Source organism: Pan troglodytes, chromosome 3, assembly GCF_028858775.2.
Source record: "Pan troglodytes isolate AG18354 chromosome 3, NHGRI_mPanTro3-v2.0_pri, whole genome shotgun sequence".
NCBI lineage: Eukaryota > Metazoa > Chordata > Mammalia > Primates > Hominidae > Pan > Pan troglodytes.
Window position 1 is genome coordinate 158,945,870 of NC_072401.2, and position 24,364 is coordinate 158,970,233.

Consider the following 24,364-nt stretch of genomic DNA (forward strand, 5'->3'; position numbering starts at 1 on the left):
CAGGTAAATATTATTTTAAACTATAAAATAGGAAAAAGTAACATTTTTCTTTCCCCCATAATTATTTCATTTATTTATTGTTCATTAATTTGTTTCACCATTTTAAAAAAATTATATAGAGTTTAAACAGAAAACGATTATAGATATTTTATTTTGCTATTTATGCACAATCTTACATTTGTAAAATGGCAAATAACATTCTTATCTAAATTAAGCACTTTCGGCATTATATATTATATTTAAATAGCTAACTGAAAAGAGCAAACATTTAAGAAATAATCTCGAACATCTGGAAATACCTTTTCTATTTGAATGCAGTACTGTGAGCATATTCGTGTTACTATTTTCTTTCTCAAGGCGGCAAAGGCTATTGTGAGGCTGCCTGTAATTGGTGATTAATTTGGGGGTCCAGTTGATGTCATGGCCACTCTAGAATTAGGTTGTAAAACAATTTCTGCATTTGTCTTGGCATGTGAAAATGAAAGTTCTTTCCTTCAGTTGGAGTACCTTTGAGAGCCTGAAGTAGAGGTGGGCAAAGAATTGAGAGGAATATCCGATGTTTGCACCATATACATCTTTTATGTATATGGATTGAAAACACTGATTTCCTATACTTGCTAATGTTTACTTCCAATACTTTCTTAATTTTTAAGGTTTATCTATGTATGAGAGTCAGTGTAGACTGCCATCCATCCTAGATAAGAAGTGGTACATATGGCTGAAAAATTATACTGATAATGTGTAGTCCCGGAGTGTTTCTTTTTAAGATTTGTTCTACTTTGATTTACTACTGCCTGTATGACTCCTTTAGATCATTGCCCTGAGAGGACCCACGGGTAAGGGAAAGTTCAACTCTATTGCCAATTCTCTGAACAATGACCTAAAAGGCTAGACACTGACACAGTAGAGCAGCATGTGGGATCTATTTCTCAATGTCATAATGAAGTTGCGAAAGGTCAGCTGAAACTGGTTCCATAATGTCACCCTTTTAGATCACATAAATTATATATCTGCAAAGAAAAACTTTTTTTTGAGGCATTTCCTCTGTGAAATTGCCTCAGATGGAAGTGACTTACCGTTTCCAGGTCTGTCATTGATGTTTGCCATTCTGTGTGGGTGAAAACCTCATGCCTTGAATGTGTTTGCTTCTGAAAGGCTACTACACATGTGTGGAAGTCATCTTCACCCTGAGGAGGCAGGTCGGCTTTTACATGATGGGGGTCTACGCCCCAACCCTGCTCATTGTTGTTCTCTCCTGGCTTTCCTTCTGGATCAACCCGGATGCGAGTGCTGCCAGAGTGCCCCTGGGTAAGGTGTTCCATGCTTTTTTGTCACATCAGGAACAGATTATATCTTTATCTAACTTACCATATAATCAACTACTTTGAAACAATGAGTTTTAGAATTGTTAGCCACCAATTTCGGTGTTTAAAGACTTTCTTCAAAACTTGATATTGAACTAGATTTTCTCAATGTTTATGCACTCTATAATTAAGCTAAGTTTCTCTTTTCATGTCCTTGGAGTATTATAAGCAGTTAATCTATTTTTCTGTCATGAAATAATTATTTATAAGTGATTTTCACAGATAACTATGTCTAAAACCTTCGGTAGTGCCAAACTTAAAAATGAATAACTATTTCGAAGGAAGTCTTTCTGAAAAATAGTATGTATTATCACATACTCTTAGGAAATAGTAATATAATTTACTTTTTAAAAATTATGAAAAATTATGTAGCCATCATTTTCCCAACCATTGGTTATTGTGTGCTATATCAGGGCTGGTTGGCTGTCCCTTGAGGGCCATTGCTCTCCAATTTATTTTTAATGCTTTGTGACATAGAAATACCACCAGCCAGTCTTTTGAAAATCGTGTCTGTATAATGGCTAAAAAGCCTTTGCTTAAGGAAATAAGCAAGCGCCCTTCCTATGGATAAATTGAATAAACTTCAAAATATGTACATTGCATCAACAAATTTTGGTTGGTTGGAGTGTTTCAAAATTTTTTATTATTGTATGTCTGTGTGTTTTCTGAATATCACCTGGAACTCACACAGGTAAGACTGTGAAATGTCTGACCTCCTCAGTGAGTATGTAGTTGCTACATTTAAATTTTCTTCCATCGAAAAGGCCTTGTGCAAATCTCTCTCCTGACTTATTGGAGGAATTAAATGAAATACAGATTTTAAAGAGTAGGAAACTAGGAAAGAAGCCATGAAAATGGCAATGTCATCTGAAGAAGAAATTTGTTTTTTTTACATCTAATTGAAATCACACAGACCAAATCTATAACCAAAAATGTGAGAAATTTCATCATGGATAAAAACTATGTATTATTACATGTATTATATTTACTGGAAAAATAACCAAAAAAACCTGAATTTAAATTCTTAGACTTGTCAAAAATATATATTTCTCTCAAATAATTTTTGTTGTTGTTATTTATTAGAAGTTTCTTATGTTCATGCAGTGATATAAATGTCAGGCTTCCAAGACTACTTTGGAGACATCTCAATTTCTGACATATCCTTTAAGAATTTTTCATCTCCATTCATTGCAGGACTTCTGATACCAGGTTCCTGAGTATCAGGACTGTGACTTAATATCCAGGCTGAAAGTTCAATGGCTGAAAGTCAGTCTCTAGAGTTAACTTGGGTTTGAAAGCCAGTTCTGAATTTACTAGCTGTGACAAGTTGGACAACAGATTTAACTTCTTTAAAAATAACTCTGCTGAAATATCAATAGGGATGATAAAAAATACCTAAGAAGCTCCAGGGAGTATTAAGAAAATGAGTGAAAGCCTATGTTACACATTCAGGAGTTAATAATGAGCTACATTTTTATATTGCTTTACAGTTTGCAAAGCAGTTCTACATATTTTCATTCCTTCAGCAAATATTTGTTTTGTGTTATGTGTTAGGTACTATTAAAAAAGATGGGGATGTTGTTAACAAAATAAATAGCTAATAAATAGTTAATAAAATGCATTAAAACACTTCTTAGCTTCAATGAGTATATATGTTATTGGGAAGAAACAGGCACCAAATAAATATAATATATCATATGTAAGATAGTGATGTAAGATAGCAAGTTTGGAGGTAGCAAACTGTTTGTTAGAAAGGCCTCAGTGAGAGGGTGATACTGGATAGAGACAAGAAGGAGGTGAAGAAATGAGTCATTTCTAGGACAGAGTGGGCCAGACAGTGATCATCTGGGCTGCATTCCTGAGGCAGGAGCATGCTTGGACATTGGGGGAACAAGGAGGCCACTGTGACTGGAGTAGAACAAGTCAAAGGGAGAATAGTGGGAAAGGAGGTCAGAAAGATAACAGCAATGAGGGGTGGACTATGTAGCATCTGCTGAAAAATCCTGATGATTTTGAGCTTTTTTTTTTTTTGATGGAGTCTTGCTCTGTTGCCCAGGCTGGAGTACAATGGCATGATCTTGGCTCACTGCAGCCTCCACCTCCCAGGTTCAAGTGATTCTCCTGCCTCAGCCTCCCGAGTAGCTGGGATTACAGGCACCCACCACCACGCCCAGCTAATTTTTGTATTTTTAGTAGAGACAGGGTTTCACCATGTCAGCCAGGCTGATATCAAACTGCTGACCTCGTGATCTCCCCTTCTTGACCTCCCAAAGTGCTGGGATTACAGGCGTGAGCCACTGTACCGGGCCGATTTTAGTTTTTATTCAGCATGAAATACAAAGTCGCTAAAGGCTTTTACACATGATCTGACTTAAATTTTAACCAGATCTCTTTGCTTACTTTGTTGAGAACAGAATGACCTCGGGCAAGAGCAGAAGCAAGGAAAGCAGTTAGGAGACAATTGCAATAATTCAGGTAAATATTTGGTCTAGTGAGTAGCAGTGCAGGTGCTGATAAATATTTGATGATGGGGCTGAGAGCAGTGGCTCACCCCTGTAATCCCAGCACTTTGGGAGGCAAAGGTGGGCAAATCACCTGAGGTCAGGAGTTGGAGACCAGCCTTGCCAACATGGTAAAACCCCGTCTCTACCAAAAATGCAAAAAATTAGCCAGGCATGGTGGTGGACACCTGTAACCCCAGTTACTCGGGAGGCTGAGGACTGAGAAATTGCTTGAACCTGGGTCTCAGAGGTTTCAATGAGCTGAGATTGCACTACTGCACTCCAGCCTGGGCAACAGAGTGAGACTCCATCCCCCACCTCCCCCCGCAAAAAAAAAAAATTAGATGATGGGTGGTAGTGAAGGTTGAGATAAAAGGTATTTGTAGGTATGTTGAATGTGAGATTAAAGAAAGTAGAATCAGGGTTAACTTCAAGATTATTTTGGATGAAAAACTAGAAATATGAAATTGACCTTAGCCGAGATGGGCAAAGGTGCAAGTAAATACAGTGGCTTTGAGAAGATGGGCAGTCCAGGAGCTTTGCTTTAGACACGTTAAGGTTCCAATGTCAGTTAGGTGGAGATATCAGATAGGCAGTTGGATATGCAAGTCTGGGTTTAATTGGAAATTTCAAAACTGGAGTAGGAATTTAAACTTTGTCAAAATATAGTTGGTTTTCAATCTCTGGTTGGAATCACAGGGGAGTGAGTGTAAGCAGAGAAATCTAAGAGGGACTGAGATAATGAGGAACAACCAGTATGATGCAGTTTCCTAAAAGTCAAGTGGACAAAGTATTTCTAGGTCAAGAAAGTGATCAACCAACTGTTCATGGATCAATGGCTTTTAGAGCTAAAGGTTACCATTAGATTAAAGGAGGTGGGGAGGTCATTGGTGTCCATGGACAGTTTCTTTGAAGTGAGAAGAAGAAAGCCTGATTGGACTGGCTTCAGGAAAGAAGATGAGGGGGGGATTGGAGATATTTAGTATACATAACTCATTGGAGGTTGTTAACTATAAAAAGAAAAAGAATAAGAAAATAGCTAGGGTAAGAATAAAAGTCAAGAAAGTGGTTTTCATTTTTTAGTAGATGAATTCATAGTATGTTTAGTTTGTTTTTGATGAAGGACAACCAGTAGTGAAGGAAAAACTGAGAGATGGAAAAAGTGCAGGAGCAGCGACCTTGAGAAAGGAAGAGGGGATGAGATCCAGGAAATGGAGATATTGCCCTTTGCTAAGAGCAAAATGCATTTGCCCCAAAGGTAAGCAAACTCCTATAGAAGGCCAGAGAGTAGAATCAGGGTTGACTTCAACAAAGTCAATGAACCTTCATTTGAGGTTTGTGGGCCATATGGTTTCTGTCACTCCGTTAAACTCTGCTCTTACATGTTCTATGGTAAAGCAGCCATAGACAATATATAACTGAACAAGTATGGATGTGTTCTAACTAAACTTTATTTATAAAATAGATGGGTCAGATTGGCCTACAGGTCATAGTTTGCTGATCCCTGGTCCATAGTATCAGAAGAGAAGGCAGAGTATATTGACACAAAGGGAGGTAGATGGGTAGATATTTAAACAGTTGTGTGGGCTACCTCCTCCTATTTGCTGAATTATACCAATTGATTTCTAGATGTTAGATGAGTTGTGAATTACTAGAACAAAAAGTGTTCATAGTACTCCCTTTTCCTTTTAATGTTAGGCTGTAGTAGTAATGTTCCATCTTTCATTCCTGATATTATTAAAACGTGAATTTTCTGTTTATTTTCTTGATCACTCAAGCTAAAGGATTTTTTACTTTATCGATATTTTCAAAGCACCAGCTTTTATCTCATTAATTTTCTCTATTTGTTTATTTTCCTTTTTATTGATTTTTAGCTATGTTTATTATTTCCTTTCTACTTACTTTGCATTTAATTTGATCTCTTTGTAATTGCTGAAAGTAGGACTCAGACAATTGGTTTTAGATCTTCTTTTCTAACATGAACATTTACAGTCATAAATTTCTCTGTAAGCATTGCTTTAACTTCAGTACACAAATTTTGGTATATTGTATTTTCATCTTTCAGGTGAAATATTTCATAACTTATCTTGTGATTTCTTCTTTGGCCCATGGATTCTTTAGAAATGTAGAGTTTTTCTGGGTACCTGAATGTGATTGCTTTCTAACTTAATTCCATCTTTGTCAGAGAATATACTCATGGATTTCAATTATTTTATGTGTGTTGAGATTTTTTTTAAACAGCCCATTCTAGCATATGCCTCCTGGTAAACACCATGTGCACGTGCAGTGTGTATTAGTCATTGTTTGTTGTTGTGTTCTGTAAGTATCATTACCGTCAAGTTGGTTAGTAGCTCTGTTGAAATCTTTTATCTCTTTTGTGTAGTTATTGTTATTGGTGAGAGATGTTAAGATCTCCAATTATAATTATGGAATTACGCTGCAGGTATTCGGAAGGTCTGTTATTAGACCCTAAATTATAATTTTATCTAAAAAGAAAAGGAAATAATACTGACTCAGACTAAATTTCAGGATATCCAGTTAATACAGCTGTTTTGATTCTGCATATCTTTCCTTACTCTACTATTTTTCCCCTACATTCTCCCAAAGGATTAAATAAATAAGTTTACCAGTCTCTTTTGTTATGGCCTGTAGTTTTTATGTTCTAAAAGTTAGCAGACTATAAAGAGCATAAAGTAATTACTTTAAATTGCCCTAGATTCATTTTGCTTTTTTAAAAAATTAGTTTTGTATTCTACTTTTATTTTTCACCCAGCCTTTTTGTGATTAACTTTCCCCATTGTTAACAAACATCAAAGATTCCCTGGAGAATTTTAGGTAAGGACTTTTGTCTTAAGCTATTTCTCCAAGTATGGAAGGATCTATGCACGGAACTATTGAAGTAATGTTTTGTAATACTCTTAACTAAGTAAACTATACTGTATCTTTTTCTGTTACACAAAATACTTTAGTTTCTGCTAAAGGGAATACCTTTTTTAACAAATAACTTTCAATTATAAATGCAAAAAGATTAATAATTTGGGTCAAAGTTCCCTTTCCTTTTAGTATTCTTTAACTAAAAATTATGAAATGATAATATGCTAATATAATTTATTAATAGTAGTACTTTTAAATGAATTTTCATTTTATTAACAACAATTTCAAATGTACAAATTTGGTGATTATCACAGTATGAGATAAATTATTTGGAGTTGAGACAGGAGTTGGCATGTGTGCACTTGCAATTGCTCCTTGACCTGCTCTGTTGATTCATGGCATTGGTTATTAATAGCAAATGCCATACTGTCTCTGCCTTCCATTTCTTTTCTTTTCCTTTCTTTCTTCCTCTCTTTTCTTTCCTTATTTTTTCTTCTCTTTTCTTTTTCTAGTTTTCAATTTTTCTCTTTTCACCAATACATTCCTAGTATATATGCTGTTAGGGAATTATTTTGCAGATTCTTCCTCTGTGATTGGATGGACAAGAAATCTGTGGACATTCCATAGACAATCATAGAGGTTACTGTATATATCTTGAAAAATTGAGATGATTTTATCATTATACAATCTGTCTCCATGTTGATGAGCTAAATAACTTCAACTCTGACTTGTTTATGGAAGATTTTGCTCACTTCAACCTCCTTATATAGCTTATTTGATATATGCTATATAAGGCTATATTATGATAATGCTAAAGTATTTTTACAAAGTAGCATTATTTGCTCAGATTTCTTATTTTTAGATAGAAAATGCTAATAGGTGTTTTCTATTATAATATGATTTTCCAAAGATAAGGCACATAGTGTGTGTTCACTTTCTTCTTCTTAACTTCTTCAACTTTCCTTCTTATATCTGATATGATAAAAGTCTTGAATTCACTACCATTGTTTCTAACCGAATGTGTGGAATTATGAATACTCCCCTTTTCCCTCCAAAATCTATAAATATTCTGTCACACCTTTTAAAGACAATCCTTTCATCTGTTTCTTCAATCAGTCCCCCTTTTCTGACACCAAAACATCTTTACCTCACAAAGTCCTCTCTCTTTTCAGACATCTATCTGAATGATATTGGCTAATCTTTTCAAAAAGTTCTTTCAGATTCCCAGGTGCACTGTGCTGTGTCATGATCATCGGTTCTTTGTTCCTTGGCCTTTATCTAATCTTTCAATGTTTTCCTGACAAAGTCATCTTCTTTTCTATAGGCCCCTTCCCCATCTTTTTTACGGAAATTCTTCCAGTCATCCTGTTCATAACTTTGTCTCAATTTTTTCCTTCTTCCTTGAATCAGTAACTCTTTTCAAATGTTTTCTCTATTTTTTTTCACATCTGTCCTATCATAACCTAGGCCTTCATTTCCTTATACTTTGTTTCCCCAACTACTAATTTTCTTTCTCAGTCTATTTTGTATATCCACACCAAAGTAATGCTACTTAAGTATTCTTTTGATAATGTAATTTCTCTTTCCTTAATTCCAAATTTCTGAATATTCTCTACCAAACATGGTATAAAAAGCCACTACAGAACTCTGAAGGCCTTCTATAATCTGAAATTATTCTCTATTTCATCATAAAGTTTCTAATCTATCAGGATAAATATTCAGGTATACAGCTAAGCTTACTAAAATTTAATATCTTCTAGGTTATTAATCAGCATGAAATGCTATGGAAACAGGGAGGATAGTGTCAAAATAGTTTATCTCAAGGAAATAAGTTAGGCTTGTTTTTGATTGGTAATTTGACTCACAAAATTTGGCAAAGAATAGAAAAATTAACTTAGAATGACAGTTTGCCAAGTTAATTCCCATGGCTATAATCAACTGTAGTTTAGGGCAGTAATTGATAAGGTCTTGGATTTTTATGTTACTTTCCACTTTTGACCACAGTTTGATTGCACTGTGGTCTGAGAGACAGTTAATGTAAGACCTACATTAACTTTTAAAATATAATTCTCTTAATTAGTTTTTAGTTTTCCTTAGGGCCGAGGATAATTATAGTAAAAGTAAACTAGGAGCTTATCAAGTTGTTATATATTGAATATTGTTTTCATCTGCAGAAGTTATATTTGCTTAACGTGTTTCCTTCTAATAGAGAGTATCTTAGGTTCTTGAATGCAAAAAACACTTTTCAGAAGCTTCTGAAATGATGCAATTGATATATTTTTCAATGTTTAACTGATTATTAATACTAATATAGTGTTTATAATTTCATGGGAAGGGAAAAGAGAGCCAAGTAGACATTTAATTATTATGGTGATATATATACATTAATTCTCATAAGTGGCCAAATCTAAGAAGAAAAAATTATACTCAACCCAGTGTGTGAGATGGACTCACAGAGCCAAGTCAGATCTGTTTTCTATTTCAAGTAAAGTGAGTCTCCCTTGACACTGAATGAGGTTCCTTTTCTGACTCAGCATGTTCCTGGTAGCCCATGCCAATAGGTTATAACTATAAAATATATTTCATCATCTTCTCTCTTGAAAATACGAAGGAAAGGAAAAAGAGAGAGGAATGGGAGGGAGAGTGGCAATTGGGAAGAGAAAGAGAGCAATAAATTATTGCAATTCTTCTTTGGAGTCAGACAATTACTTGACTTAAATTAGTATATAATGTGTTAGCTTTCATTGAAGGGTTACCATTACATGGAGCAGACCTTCATACCTTTCTTTGGAAATCTGGAATCATATGCTTTCCCTAAACAGGAATATTTCCTGCTGTTTCTTTTCTATTAGTTTTTTTTAATTATGAACCTTATCAAAACATTGCTTTATATGTTCTGTTCTTGCTCTGATTTAGTTGCTCATGGGGACAAACCTCAGCTCTATAACTGAAATCTTTCTCAAACAAAGCTGAAAAATAACATACATAATCTGTCTCATAAGAGAGCTCTGTGGCCTCCTCAGAGATACTATACAATAGTTTTAGCCATCTTTAATATTGAAAACAGGTCCAAATTATATTTTTATAACCTGGTTTAAATTTCTATTTATTTTTTAAAATCCTAAGTATTTACAAAATCCTCAATCATAGTCAATAGTCCTTACAGAAAAGGCATGTACCTATTATTTCTTCTAGTCTTTGAGCTTTAAGGGGACCTGACAAATTGTTCATGGGTCATTGGAAGTTACTGGAGACGGATTTAGTCAAAGAGTAATGACCGCAGAACATCTCATAGGGATAAAAAGCAACTTTCATTCCTCTTTCTGTTTCTGTAGGTATCTTCTCAGTCCTCAGCTTGGCCTCTGAGTGCACAACCCTTGCCGCTGAGCTTCCCAAAGTTTCCTATGTGAAGGCTCTTGATGTTTGGCTTATTGCTTGCCTTCTCTTTGGGTTTGCTTCCCTGGTGGAGTATGCAGTTGTCCAGGTGATGCTGAACAACCCCAAAAGGGTTGAAGCTGAAAAAGCCAGAATTGCTAAGGCTGAGCAAGCAGATGGAAAAGGTGGAAATGCGGCTAAAAAGAATACTGTGAATGGAACAGGGACTCCTGTTCATATTAGCACTTTGCAGGTAAGGATAAAATTATCCCATGAAATCATTTCCCCCAACCTCTTCATAGTGTCAAGAGAGAGACACCTTTGTGTATGTGACAAGTTTTGATGGAATTGGCATTTGCTTGTTTTTCTCTCACAGATGAAAACAAACTGAGCACAACACAATTTTTGGGAAACGTGCTTTTTAGAAAACATTCAGAACGTTTAGGTCAAATTACCACTTAAGGAAAAAAGTAATGCCTTATTAAATTTTTTGAGGACTTTGCACTGAGTTTAAGGATTCAACTCTGCTTTGATGGTCACCATTGAATATGGAGACCTTGCTGGATGGAGCACAGACCTTCCTATTGTTTCTCATTCGATGTATCTTAATGAAAGGCCCAAGGACTGTGGGGCATCTCTGATCATCTGCCTTACATAAAAAGGCTTGGAGAAGCCCATGCTCATGATTAAATCACCCACCATTCCCCATTACATTAGAGAGCTTCACATGGAGCATGTCAGGCAGGCTACTTCTTTATTGGATGTCTGGCTCAGGGAAACGATGCCTGCAGTTAGGAATCTGTCCCTCCCAGCAGTGAGTGGCAGGAGAAGGAATATTTAAGATTTTACCCCATAACCCTGCCTTGTCAATTAATTATGGGTTTAAGAATAGTGGGCAATGGTAAATCTCAACGTGCCAGGCTGTGTAAAGGATTGAGGTTAGCTGTCCATTTACCGCAATGTGCCCCTCATTGATGCCCTCTGGATGGGTGGACCAGTCAACCAGAAGACCATTTCCATTGAGCTAAGAGCAGTAAATTCCACAGAAGACCAATAGGTCCATTCCATCATACAATCTTGAAAATCTTACCTTCCGTGCTTTTCCTCTGGTCCCACAATTACTCCATCAGTTTGTTAATCACCACTAGTCCCCTTACCTAGAATGCTAGACTAGTAGAGCGCATGTGGTTCTTAGATGCAGAAGCAAAGGAACCATGCTTGTATGGTGCTGCCTGTGGCCTTTAAAAAACTGTTTAAGTCATTTATACTCATTTTCTGAGCCTAAAGCCAAGACCCTCTGCAAATACTTAGCTGAAACCTTCAGGGAGGCTTCTTGAGGCCTTAGAACCCTTTTATGCCTTTCATGAAGAATAAGGATAAAATTTGCATTAATCCAGCACTATCTTGGCCTTAAAGATGTCCTCAATATATCTTTTTCATACTTCTACATCCATTATTTCTATATCATTATATTTGAAGTGAGTTTCTTGTAGACAACATATAGTTGGTGTTTGGTATTTAAACTGCTCTGCCATTCTCTTATGTTTGAATTGGTATATTTAGATGACTTCCATTTAACATAATTATTGATATAGTAAGGCTTTACTCTATGTTTTATTTTTCTTTGTTTTGTTTATTTTGGTTTTTGTTTCTCTATCTTCTTTTTCCTTTTTTTTTTTTTTTTTTTTGAGATGGAGTTTCACTCTTGTTGCCCAGGCTGGAGTGCAATGGCGTGATCTCGGCTCACCGCAACATCTGCCTCTCAGGTTCAAACGATTCTCCTGCCTCAGCCTCCCGAGTAGCTGGGATTACAGGCGCCCGCCACCATGTCTGGCTAATTTTGTATTTTCAGTAGAGATGGGGTTTCTCCATGTTGGTCAGGTTGGTCTTGAACTCCTGACCTCAGGTGATCCACCCACCTTGGCCTCCCAAAGTGCTGGGATTACAGGCATGAGCCACTGCACTTGGCCCTCTTTTTCCTTTTTTAATGTGGGTTACTTGAACATTTTTTTAGAATTTCATTTTGAGCTTTCTATGTTGTTTTTAAGTGTATCTCTTTGTTTAACTTCTTTAGTGGTTGGTCTGGATAAGTTATGCATGCATAACATCACGATCTACTAGTGTCATTATTTTGCTAGTTTTTGTGATGTTTAAAAACGTTACCTCTCTTTCATCCCTTAAGCTGATGTTAATAATTGTCTTAAATACTTCTGCATACATTTAGAGCCACATTATAGTTTTTGCATCACCATCAAATATAATTTAGAAAACTCCAGGAGAAGAAAATGTTATTGTATATTTTTGCTATGTTTTTCTTTCATCTTCATATATTCCAAGGTTATATCTCTTTTATTATTTTCTGTTTAGAGAATTTCCTTGTTTTTTGTTTTTGAGGCAGAGTCTCACTCTGTCACCCAGACTGGGGTGCAGTGGCATGATCTCAGCTCATGCAACCTCCACCTCCTGGATTCAAGCAATCCTCCCACCTAAGCCTCCCAATTAGTTGGGACCACAGGTGTGTGCCACACCACGCTTGGCTAAGTTTTATATTTTTAGTAGAGACAGGGTTTCCTCATGTTGGCCAGACTGGTCTCAAATTCCTGGCCTCAAGTGATCCACCTGCTTCAGCCTCCCAAAAGTGCTGGGAATACAGGCATGAGCCACCATGCCTTTTCGGGAATTTCCTTTACCCATTTTTGGATAGGTCTGCAGGTGACACATTTTTTTCACTTTCCCTTTATCTGAGAATGTCTTGATTTCTCCTTCATTGTTGAAGGATATTTTCTCTAGATGTAGGATTGTAAGGTTACAATTCTATATGCATTTCTTTTAGTGCCTAAAAAGTATTGTGTTCACTTCCTTCTGGCCTCCATGGCTTCTGATGAAAACTGATTGTTCTAATTGCTTTTCCCCTGTAGGTAAAGTGTCACTTATCTCTGGATGCTTTCAAAAAGTTGTTTGGTCTTTTGGTCGAGTAACGATCAGAAGTTTAATTATGACATGTCTCTGTGTGGATTTCTTTGAGTTGATCTTGTTTGGGATTTTTCTCAGCTTGTTGAAAATGTAGGTGTATGTTTCTTGCCAAATTTGGAGTTTTCAGCTATTAATTATTTCTTTGTGCACTTTTCCTGCCTTGCCCTCACTCTTCTCTTTTCAAGACTCCAATAACACAAATGCTAGATTTGTGATAGAATTGTCCCTGGGTACTGTAGGAGACTGGTTTTAGGACTCTTATCAGATACCAAGGTTTGCTAATGCTCAAGTCCCTTGTATAAAATGTGAAACTTGGACATTTATTATTTTTTCTTATGATTGCTTTGGCTATTCAGGCTCTTTTTTAGTTCCGTATGAGTTTTAGGGTTGTTTTCTCTAATTCTGTGAAAAATGATGTTGGCATTTTGATAGAAATTACATTGAATCTATAGATTGCTTTGGGCAGCATGGTCATTTTCATGATATTGATTATTCCAATCCATGAGTATGGGATGTGTTTCCATTTGTTTGTGTAAGGGTATTCTAATTTTTTTGCTACTTTCTAAGAGAAATTGAGTTCTTAATTTGATTCTCAACTTGGTCATTGTTGGTGTATAGCAGTACTACTGATTTGTGTACATTGATTTTGTAACTTTGTACATTGATTTTGTAGACTTTACTGAATTCGTTTATCAAATCTAGGAGTCTTTTGGAGGAGTCTCTAGGGCTTTCTAGGTAAACAGTCACATCATTGTTGAACAGCAATAATCTGACTTCCTCTTTTCTAATTCGGACGCCCTTTATTTCTTTCTCTTACCTGGTTGCCCTGGCTGGGACTTCTTGGACAATGTCTTCTGTAATCTCCCAGTACACTGATTTTTTTCCTCTGCCCTTTACATTTTCCTGTTGGTCTAATCTATGAGTTTTACAGTTTCCATTTGGTATGTGTGTATTTTTTTCATTTGTTCCAATCATGTTCATAATTGGTCACTGAATAATTTTTATCATGAATGTTGTAATATCTTTCTCAGATTTCTCAGAATTCTCAGATTGTTGTTGCACAGTTTGAAATCTTTTGTTATACAGTTTGAGATCTTTCCCAGTTTTTTGTATGATGAGTGATTTTGTATTGAAACTTGGACATTTTGATATTACATTATGAGACTCCAAATCATGTTTAAGCCTTCTGTTTTAACTTGCTTTCTCTGGCTCTATTCTGTCAGGGGAAGGATGAGTGCTGCTTCATTACTTCCAAGCGGAGGTACAAGTCCAGGTTTCCCACTTCGTCAGGGTAGAGCTCCTTGATACTGCTGGGCAGGATTGGGGGTCACCAGTTCCCCATGTTGTCTCTACCAACACAGCAGCAGGGGTTGCCTTCCTAACCAATTGGTGTTGGTGAAAGTCCTGACCCTCCAGGGCCCCCTGTGATGTCACCTCAGCGTAGAAGAGGAGGAGCCTCTTGTTACTGCTGGGTGTAGGTTTAAGTCCATACTCCCTACATAGTTTCCACAGACACTATGGCAGGGATCAGGGCCTTGTTACTGGTCTACAGTGATGGAAGTCCTCAATCACCACTTGACACTATACTTCAGTGTGGATCCGGCTGCCTCATCACAGACTTTTAATTATTACACTTTAAATTCTAGGGTACATGTGCACAATGTGCAGGTTTGTTACATATGTATACATGTGCCATGTTGGTGTGCTGCACCCGTTAACTCATCATTTACATTAGGTATATCTCCTAATGCTATCTCTCCCCGCTCCCCCCACCCCACGACAGGCCCTGGTGTGTGACGTTCCCTACCCTGTGTCCAAGTGATCTCATTGTTCAATTCCCACCTATGAGTGAGAACATGCGGTGTTTGGTGTTCTGTCTTTGCGGTAGTTTGCTCAGAATGATTGTTTCCAGCTTCATCCGTGTCCCTACATAGGACATGAACTCATCCTTTTTATGGCTGCATAGTATTCCATGGTGTATGTGTGCCACATTTTCTTAATCCAGTCTATCATTGATGGACATATGGGTTGGTTCCAAGTCTTTGCTAATGTGAATAGTGCCGCAATAAACATATGTGTGCATGTGTCTTTATAGCAGCATGATTTATAATCCTTTACATATATGCCCAGTAATGAGATGGCTGGGTCAAATGGTATTTCTAGTTCTAGATCCTTGAGGAATTGCCACACTGTCTTCTACAATGGTTGAAATAGTTACAGTCCCACCAACAGTGTAAAAGCATTCCTATTTCTCCACATCCTCTCCAGCACCTGTTGTTTCTTGACTTTAATGATCACCATTCTAACTGGTGTGAAATGGTATCTCATTGTGGTTTTGATTTGCATTTCTCTGATGACCAGTTATGATGAGCATTTTTTCATGTGTCTGTTGGCTGCATAATTGTCTTCTTTTAAGAAGTGTCTGTTCATATCCTTTGCCCACTTTTTGATGGGTTTTTTTTTCTTGTAAATTTGTTTCAGTTCTTTGTAGATCCCGGATATTAGCCCTTTGTCAGATGGGTAGATTGTAAAAATTTTCTCCCATTCTGTAGGTTGCCTGTTCACTCTGACGGTGGTTTCTTTTGCTGTGCAGAAGCTCTTTAGTGTAATTAGATCCCATTTGTCAATTTTGGCTTTTGTTGCCATTGCTTTTGGTGTTTTAGTCATGAAGTCATTGCTCGTGCCTATGTCCTGAATGGTATTGCCTAGGTTTTCTTCTAGAGTTTTTATGATTTTAGGTCTAACATTTAAGTCTTAATCCATCATGAATTAATTTTTGTATAAGGTGTAAGGAAGGGATCCAGTTTCAGCTTTCCACATGTGGCTAGCCAGTTTTCCCAGCACCATTTATTAAATAGAGATTCATTTCCTTATTTCTTGTTTTTGTCAGGTTTGTCAAAGATCAGATGGTTGTAGATGTGTGGTATTATTTCCAAGGGCTCTATTCTGTTCCGTTGGTCTATATCTCTGTTTTGGTACCAGTACCATGCTGTTTTGGTTACTGTAGCCTTGTAGTAGAGTTTGAAGTCAGGTAGCGTGATGCCTCCAGCTTTGTTCTTTTTGCTTAGGATTGTCTTGGCAATGCAGGCTCTTTTTAGGTTCCATATGACCTTCAAAGTAGTTTTTTCCAATTCTATGAAGAAAGTCATTGCTAGCTTGATGGGGATGGCATTGAATCTATAAATTACTTTGGGCAGTATAGCCGTTTTCACGATATTGATTCTTCCTATCCATGAGCATGGACTGTTCTTCCATTTGTTTGTATCCTCTTTTATTTCCTTGAGCAGTAGTTCGTAGTTCCTCTTGAAGAGGTCCTCCACATCCCTTGTAAGTTGGATTCCTAGGTATTTTATTCTCTTTGAAGCAATTGTGAATGGGAGTTCGCTCATGATTTGGCTCTCTGTTTTTCTGTTATTGGTGTATAGGAATGCTTGTGATTTTTGCACATAGATTTTGTATCCTGAGACTTTGCTGAAGTTGCTTATCAGCTTAAGGAGATTTTGGGCTGAGACAATGGGGTTTTCTAAATATACAATCATGTCATCTGCAAACAGGGACAACTTGACTTCCTCTTTTCCTAATTGACTACCTTTTATTTCTTTCTCCTGCTTGATTGCCTTGGCCAGAACTTCCAACACTATGTTGAATAGGAATGCTAAGAGAGGGCATCCCTGTCTTGTGCCAGTTTTCAAAGGGAATGCTTTCAGTTTTTGCCCATTGAGTATGATATTGGGCTGTGGATTTGTCATAAATAGCTCTTATTATTTTGAGATATGTCCCATCAATACCTAATTTATTGAGAGTTTTTAGCATGAAGGCTGTTGAATTTTGTTGAAGGCCTTTTCTGCATCTATTGAGATAATCATCTGGTTTTTGTCTTTGGTTCTGTTTATAGGATGGATTACATTTATTGGTTTGCATATCTTGAACCAGCCTTGCATCCCAGGGATGAGGCCAATGTGATCGTGGTGGATAACCTTTTTGATATGCTGCTGGATTCGGTTTGCCAGTATTTTATTGAGGATTTTGGCATCGATGTTCATCAGGGATATTCATCTAAAATTCTCTTTTTTTGTTGTGGCTCTGCCAGGCTTTGGTATCAGGATGATGTTGGCCTCATTAAATGAATGAGGGAGGATTCCCTCTTTTTCTGTTGATTGGAATAGTTTCAGAAGGAATAGTACCAACTCCTCTTTGTACCTCTGGTAGAATTTGGCTGTGAATCCATCTGGTCCTGGACTTTTTTTGGTTGGTAGGCTATTAATTATTGCCTCAATTTCAGAATCTGCTATTGTTCTATTCAGGGATTCAACTTCTTCCTGGTTTAGCCTTGGGAGGGTGTGTGTGTCGAGGAATTTATCCATTTCTTCTAGATTTTCTAGTTTATTTGTGTAGAGGTGTTTATAGTATTCTCTGATGGTAGTTTGTATTTCTGTGGGATCGGTGGTGATATACCCTTTATCACTTTTTATTGCATCTGTTTCATTCTTCTCTCTTTTCTTCTTTATTAGTCTTGCTAGTGGTCTATCGATTTTGTTCATCTTTTCAAAAAACCAGCTCCTAGATTCATTGATTTTTGAAGAGTTTTTTGTGCCTCTGTCTCCTTCAGTTCTGCTCTGATCTTAGTTATGTCTTGCCTTCTGCTAGCTTTTGAATGTGTTTGCTCTTGCTTCTCTAGTTCTTTTAATTGTGATGTTAGGGTGTCAATTTTAGATCTTCCTGCTTTATCTTGTGGGCATTTAGTGCTATAAATTTCCCTCTACACACTGCTTTAAATGTGTCCCAGAGATTCTGGTATGTTGTGTCTTTGTTCTCATTGGTTTCAAAGAACATCTTTATTTCTGCCTTCATTTCGTTATGTATCCAGTAGTCATTCAGGAGCAGGTTGTTCAGTTTCCATGTAGTTGAGCAGTTTTGAGTGAGTTTCTTAATCCTGAGTTCTAGTTTGATTGCACTGTGGTCTGAGAGACAGTTTGTTATAATTTCTGTTATTTTACATTTGCTGAGGAGTGCTTTACTTCCAACTATGTAGACAATTTTGGAATAAGTGTGATGTGGTGCTGAGAAGAATGTATACTCTGTTGATTTGGGGTGGGGAGTTCTGTAGCTGTCTATTAGGCCCGCTTGGTGCAGAGCTGAGTTCAATTCCTGGATATCTTTGTTATCTTTCTGTGTCGTTGATCTGTCTCATGTTGACAGTGGGGTGTTAAATTCTCCCATTCTTATTATGTGGGAGTCTAAGTCTCTTTGTAGGTCTCTAAAGGCTTGCTTTATGAATCTGGGTGCTTCTGTATTGGGTGCCTATATATTCAGGATAGTTAGCTCTTCTTGTTGAATTGATCCCTTTACCATTATGTAATGGCTTTCTTTGTCTCTTTTGATCTTTGTTGGTTTAAGTCTGTTTTATCAGAGACTATGATTGCAACTCCTGCTTTTTTGGTTTTCCATTTGCTTGGTGGATCTTCCTCCTTCCCTTTATTTTGAACCTATGTGTGTCTCTGCACATGAGATGGGTCTCCTGAATACAGCACACTGATGGGTCTTGACTCTTTATGCAATTTACCAGTCTGTGTCTTTTAATTGGAGCATTTAGCCCATTTACATTTAAGGTTAATATTGTTATGTGTGAATTTGATCCTGTCATTATGATGTTAGCTGGTTGTTTTGCTCATTATCTGATGCAGTTTCTTCCTAGCATTGATGGTCTTTACAATTCAGTATGTTTTTGCAGTGGCTGGTACAGGTTGTTCCTTTCCATGTTTAGTGCTTTCTTCAGGAGCTCTTTTAGGGCAGGCCTGGTGGTGACAAAATCTCTCAGCATTTGCTTGTCTGTAAAGTATTTTATTTCTCCTTCACTTATGAAGCTTAGTTTGGCTGGATATGAAATTCTGGGTTGAAAATTCTTTTCTTTAAGAATGTTGACTATTGGCCCCCACTCTCTTCTAGCTTGTAGAGTTTCTGCCAAGAGATCCGCTGTTAGTCTGATGGGCTTCCCTTTGTGGGTAATCTGACCTTTCTCTCTGGCTGCCCTTAACATTTTTTCCTTCATTTAAACTTTAGTGAATCTGACAATTATGTGTCTTGGAGTTGCTCTTCTCGTGGAGTATCTTTGTGGCATTCTCTGTATTTCCTGAATTTGAATGTTGGCCTGCCCTGCTAGGTTGGGGAAGTTCTCCTGGATAATATCCTGCAGAGTGTTTTCCAACTTGTTTCCATCCTCCCCGTCACTTTCAGGTACACCAATCAGACGTAGATTTGGTCTTTTCACATAGTCCCATATTTCTTGGAGGCTTTGTTCATTTGTTTTTACTCTTTCTTATCTAAACTTCTCTTCTCGCTTCATTTCCTTCATTTGATCTTCAATCACTGATACCCTTTCTTCCAGTTGATCAAATCGGCAACTGAAGCTTGTGAATGCATCACGTAGTTCTCGTGCCATGGTTTCCAGCTCCATCAGGTCATTTAAGGATTTCTCTACACTGTTTATTTTAGTTAACCATTCATCTAGTCTTTTTTCAAGGTTTTTAGCTTCTTTGCAATGGGTTTGAACATCCTCCTTTAGCTCAGAGAAGTTTATTACCACCGATCGTCTGAAGCCTTCTTCTCTCAACTTGTCAAAGTCATTCTCCATCCGGCTTTGTTCTGTTGCTGGCGAGGAGCTGTGTTCCTTTGGAGGAGAAGAGGAGCTCTGATTTTTAGAATTTTCAGCTTTTCTACTCTGGTTTCTCCCTATCTTTGTGGTTTTATCTACCTTTGTTCTTTGATGATGGTGACATACAGGTGCGGTTTTGGTGTGTATATCCTTTCTGTTTGTTAGTTTTCCAACAGTCAGGACCCTCAGCTGCAGGTCTGTTGGAGTTTGCCGGAGGTCCACTCCAGCCCCTGTTTGCCTGGGTATCAGCAGCGGAGGCTGCAGAACAGCAAATATTGCAGAACCGCAAATGTTGCTGCCTGATCCTTCCTCTGGAGGGTTCATCTCAGTGGGGCACCTGGCTGTATGAGGTGTCAGTTGGCCCCTACTGTGAGATGTCTCCCAGTTAGGCTACTCAGGAGTCAGGGACCCACTTGAGGAGGCAGTCTGTCCATTCTCAGATCTCAAACTCTGTGCTGGGAGAACCACTACTCTCTTCAAAGCTGTCAGACAGGGACATTTTAAGTCTGCAGAAGTTTGTGCTCCCTTTTGTTCAGCTAGGCCTGCCCGCAGAGGTGGAGTCTAGAGAGGCAGGCAGGCCTCCTTGTGCTGTGGTGGGCTCCACCCAGTTTGAGCTTCTCAGCCACTTTGTTTACCTACTCAAGCTTCAGCAATGGTGGGCACCCCTCCCCCAGCCTTGCTTCCACCTCACAGTTCGATCTCAGACTGCTGTGCTAGCAGTGAGCGAGGCTCCGTGGGCATGGGACCCTCCGAGCCACGCATGGGATATAATTTCCTGGTGTGCCATTTGCTAAGACCATTGGAAAAGCACAGTATTATGGTGGGATTGTCCTGATTTTCCAGGTACCATCTGTCACAGCTTCCCTTTGCTAGGAAAGGGAATTCCCCAACCCCTTGCACTTCCCTCTGAGGCAGTGCCCCACCCTGCTCCATGGGCTGCACCGACAGTCAGACAAGCCCCAGTGAGATGAACCCGGTACCTCAGTTGGAAATGCAGAAATCACCCATCTTCTGCATCACTCATTCTGGGAGCTGTAGACTGAAGCTGTTCCTATTCAGCCATCTTGGAACCTATGATCATCACAGCCTTTTTAAAGTCCAAGCCTTGGCCCCCTCACCTCTTGGACATTGCTGGCATGTCTGTTGGGGTGGGGTGGGAGCACATTTTTTTCTGTAGTATTTGGCAAGAATAGAGAGGTTAATATCTAAAAGTGTTCTGTATTGCTGGGCTGCCCCTTTCTTTGTCTTCTGGCTAAACATAGGAGGCTGTTGGGGTGTTTTTGGCTGCACCCATTGGCATTTCCACTTGCTGGCTTCTTTAGCTCCAAATCTGGGATTATATGAGACAAAAAGGGAATGCAGGAACTCACCATTTTATGGTTCCTTGGATCCTGAGTCCCCAGGCTGATCTGCTTCCTCTTCTCTCCCTTTTATAGTCTGTCTGTGTGTGTGAGTGTGTGTGTGTGTGTGTGTGTGTGTGTGTGTGTTTTAATATAATGTCCAGGATTTTGTATTGAACTTAGCAGGAAGAATAGGAAAGGTATGTCTACTCTATCTTCCTGGATGTAGAAGTCCTCTATGCTTTTCGAGGCCCTCAGCATCCTCATCATACCTGCACCCTGCCTACCACACTCTCATAATTAAATAGATTTATCAATGGGCTACTCTTAACACTTTCATTGTTGTTGTTGTTCTATCTACTGGGTCATTTCAGACTTACTACAGTCCTACACCAGGAAGACAAACATTTGGAGTAATTATTATTCCCTTTACCAGTATTTTTTTTTTTTTGTCTCTTTTACCACCCAAGTCTAAGAAGCCACATAATATCCAGAAGAACTAAGGGATTGCTTAAGGGCATGCTTTGGCATGACGAAGAACTGGTATTGAAAGCATACTGTTTGTGAGAAACTGTGCTTCCCCTTCTAAAACATACAGTTATTTCTCCAGGCCAGAAATGGAAGGAAGATTACATGAGAGCCTTATGTTATGTGGAAGTGTTCTCTACCTGATTTTTTGACACTTGTTATCTACTCCTCGATTTACATCTCCCTATCTTTTACCACTTCCTCACATTTCCAGCCCACCAATCCCCTCTAACTTGACCTCTGGTTAAGAGATTTGGATACAGAAAGCAAGGATGCTCTATAGAACAGGTGCTTGATTCCTGGTAATCCCTATGATCAGCTCCATTGGCTGGTATATTATAGGTCCTCAATAAGCACAGGAATTAAATGTAGTAACAATACTAATAAGCAATTAAATTAAATTCTGTTACTACATTAAATTAAATGTAGTAACAGAATACTAATGTGCAATGATCCTGATACCTTAATCTATTCCATCAAGTAGGGGTACTGATAGAAGGAGGCTATCTAGAACCAGCTTTCTAGAGCATTGTAGAATACATTCAGATTATTTATGAACATGGATATCAAGGATGAGAGGATCCATGAAGTAGTAAACCCAATTATGTTATTTTATCTTTAAAGCATTAAAATTAAAACTAATAATTAAAATAATTACCCAATAAATAAAAGTTAAACACATATAAGAACTTTTATATTTTAATTATCTGTGTTTTTAGCTGCTCATAGAAACACACTTGTTTGAATTCTGAAACTGCTGTGACATTTTGCTCCAAAAGACAACGAGAGATGCATAGAGTTAAGAATTGACCAGAAATTTTAGTCTTTAGAAATAAATGTAAATTACTTTTATTCTTTACAGGACAAAAATGCACTTTCCAGAATAAACTTTGTACCCATAGAATATTTGTTTCCTGAGACAGGCTTCAAAATGATAACATGAGTCTAAAAATAACTTACCTCAAATGTGTAACTTGATGAGTCATAAGATTTTACATATTGACACATGAAAGAAGATATAAAAGTAGAAATTTATAAATTGTTATCTTTTTAATTCAATGGTTTTGCAATGAAAAATGTAATTAAACTTTTGGTTTCAAAATGCATTTGTTCTAATGTACTTTGCCTTTCTAAATGCAAACTTTTGCCAAATAATTTCAATGTTGTTATTCAATAGAATAACAATAATAATTAATAGAAGCATAATATAATTTGGATTGTAGGAAATGTTTGAAGCTGATGTATAAAATAATATTGTGCTTCCTAAGGAAATGAATGATTTAAAAAGTAGAAAAAAATTAAATGATAATGTATAGCTTTTACTATGAGGTTTTTATAATTTGTGGCCTGTATACAAAAACATGTTACCATGCCTATATAATTGTCTGGAGGATTTTTTTTCCCAGTAAAAGTGGTGCTTTTTCAGTCATTCCAATATCTTGGTTACTTTGGTTTGTTCATTCATGTATTCCTATTTTTATTCAACAAAGCAGTTAAGAACCTACTGTTGTTAATGTCACCCTATTTCTAACACTAGTATGTGCCATACACAAAGGTTTTATGAATAAAAGACAAAGAAAATAGTACCTATGCCTACAATTTTATATAAATTAGAAAATAAAAGCTGCTGTTTATATGTAAAGGAGATCTTTTAATGGTAATGATTTAATGGACTTAAATTTAGCAAAATATATACAAATTATTCCCTCTGAACATATTTTATTGTCTGTAGAGGATGCCATTATTGACATGAAATCGTGCCTAATTATTCTGGTCAAGAAATACTGCATAAAGTTATTTGCTTTTAAATTTGTGTGGAATGAAACTTAAAAGAACCACAAAGAAAATCTTAGAGGCTAAAGTTGGAGGCATTAGAAAGTTATTAATAGCATCGTTTTTTATTCTTGACAGTTTCATTATCACACTACCTCATTTTTGTTGCCAATAATTTTCAGAAGTGACAGAAGTTTATATGATGAAAGTAAATGAGACACATATTTGTAATAAGGAACAACTGAGAAATTATTAATTGCAGGTTAATATAGCCAAATTCGCTTTTAAGAATGTGTGTTAAGTAGGGTTAATGTCTTGTTTATGAGGAGTTTATTTCATCTCTTTTCATGTGATGTTATAACTGTTTAAAATAGTATTTATATTTGTACTTTCATGTATATATTTGACATGATAATAAGGTGTAACAGAAAATTTTCTTTGTGTAAAATCTGTGATGAATGGGGCAAGGAGACTAGCCAACTACTTAATGAACCATGACCTATTTAAGAAGCCCTGAGTACTTCTCATTAGGGAACCTAATCTTGTTCTTTATTCAGTATGTCATTATCATTAAAAATTACTTCTGTAGTAGAGGTTCCGTCCACCCCACATGTGCACCTCTACTTATTCTTGAATACAAGAATCTTCAAATATATCTCTGAGAGACGTTTTAAAGACTTAAATGGCTAGAAACTTAATATAACCAATTTGCAGCTTTTTTGGAATGCTTTGTAATGTTATGGCTTCAACACTGAAAAAATTATTCTCTTACTGACATGTTTACTATAAGTAATCTCTGTGAATAAACATAATATTCTATATCTATAGTTTGAATATACTGGATCAAATCCTAATATTATTTAAATTGCTGGCAGAATTTATATGGTTATATAAATAAAATAGATTAGAAAATTGGAAATATTTATTTGTGGCCTAGGTTATAATATTATATAAATTTGGCCATTTGTTTAGTTATTTACAGAT

At 37.1% G+C, this 24,364-nt stretch overlaps 1 protein-coding gene across 4 annotated transcripts in view; it reads left to right on the forward strand.

The window, feature by feature from the left end:
• Window positions 1-24,364, forward strand: part of GLRB (glycine receptor beta) — a 97,525-nt gene that overhangs the window by 68,078 nt on the left and 5,083 nt on the right. For 2 of the 4 annotated variants that reach the window (XM_016952446.4, XM_016952447.4), the window contains exons 8-10: window positions 1,156-1,308; window positions 4,989-5,123; window positions 10,075-10,367. In XM_016952446.4, the coding sequence (XP_016807935.1) occupies window positions 1,156-1,308; window positions 4,989-5,123; window positions 10,075-10,367 (581 nt within the window). The remainder of the gene's footprint in view (window positions 1-1,155; window positions 1,309-4,988; window positions 5,124-10,074; window positions 10,368-24,364) is intronic. The other 2 variants (XM_517504.8, XM_003310540.7) reach the window with 2 other exon arrangements.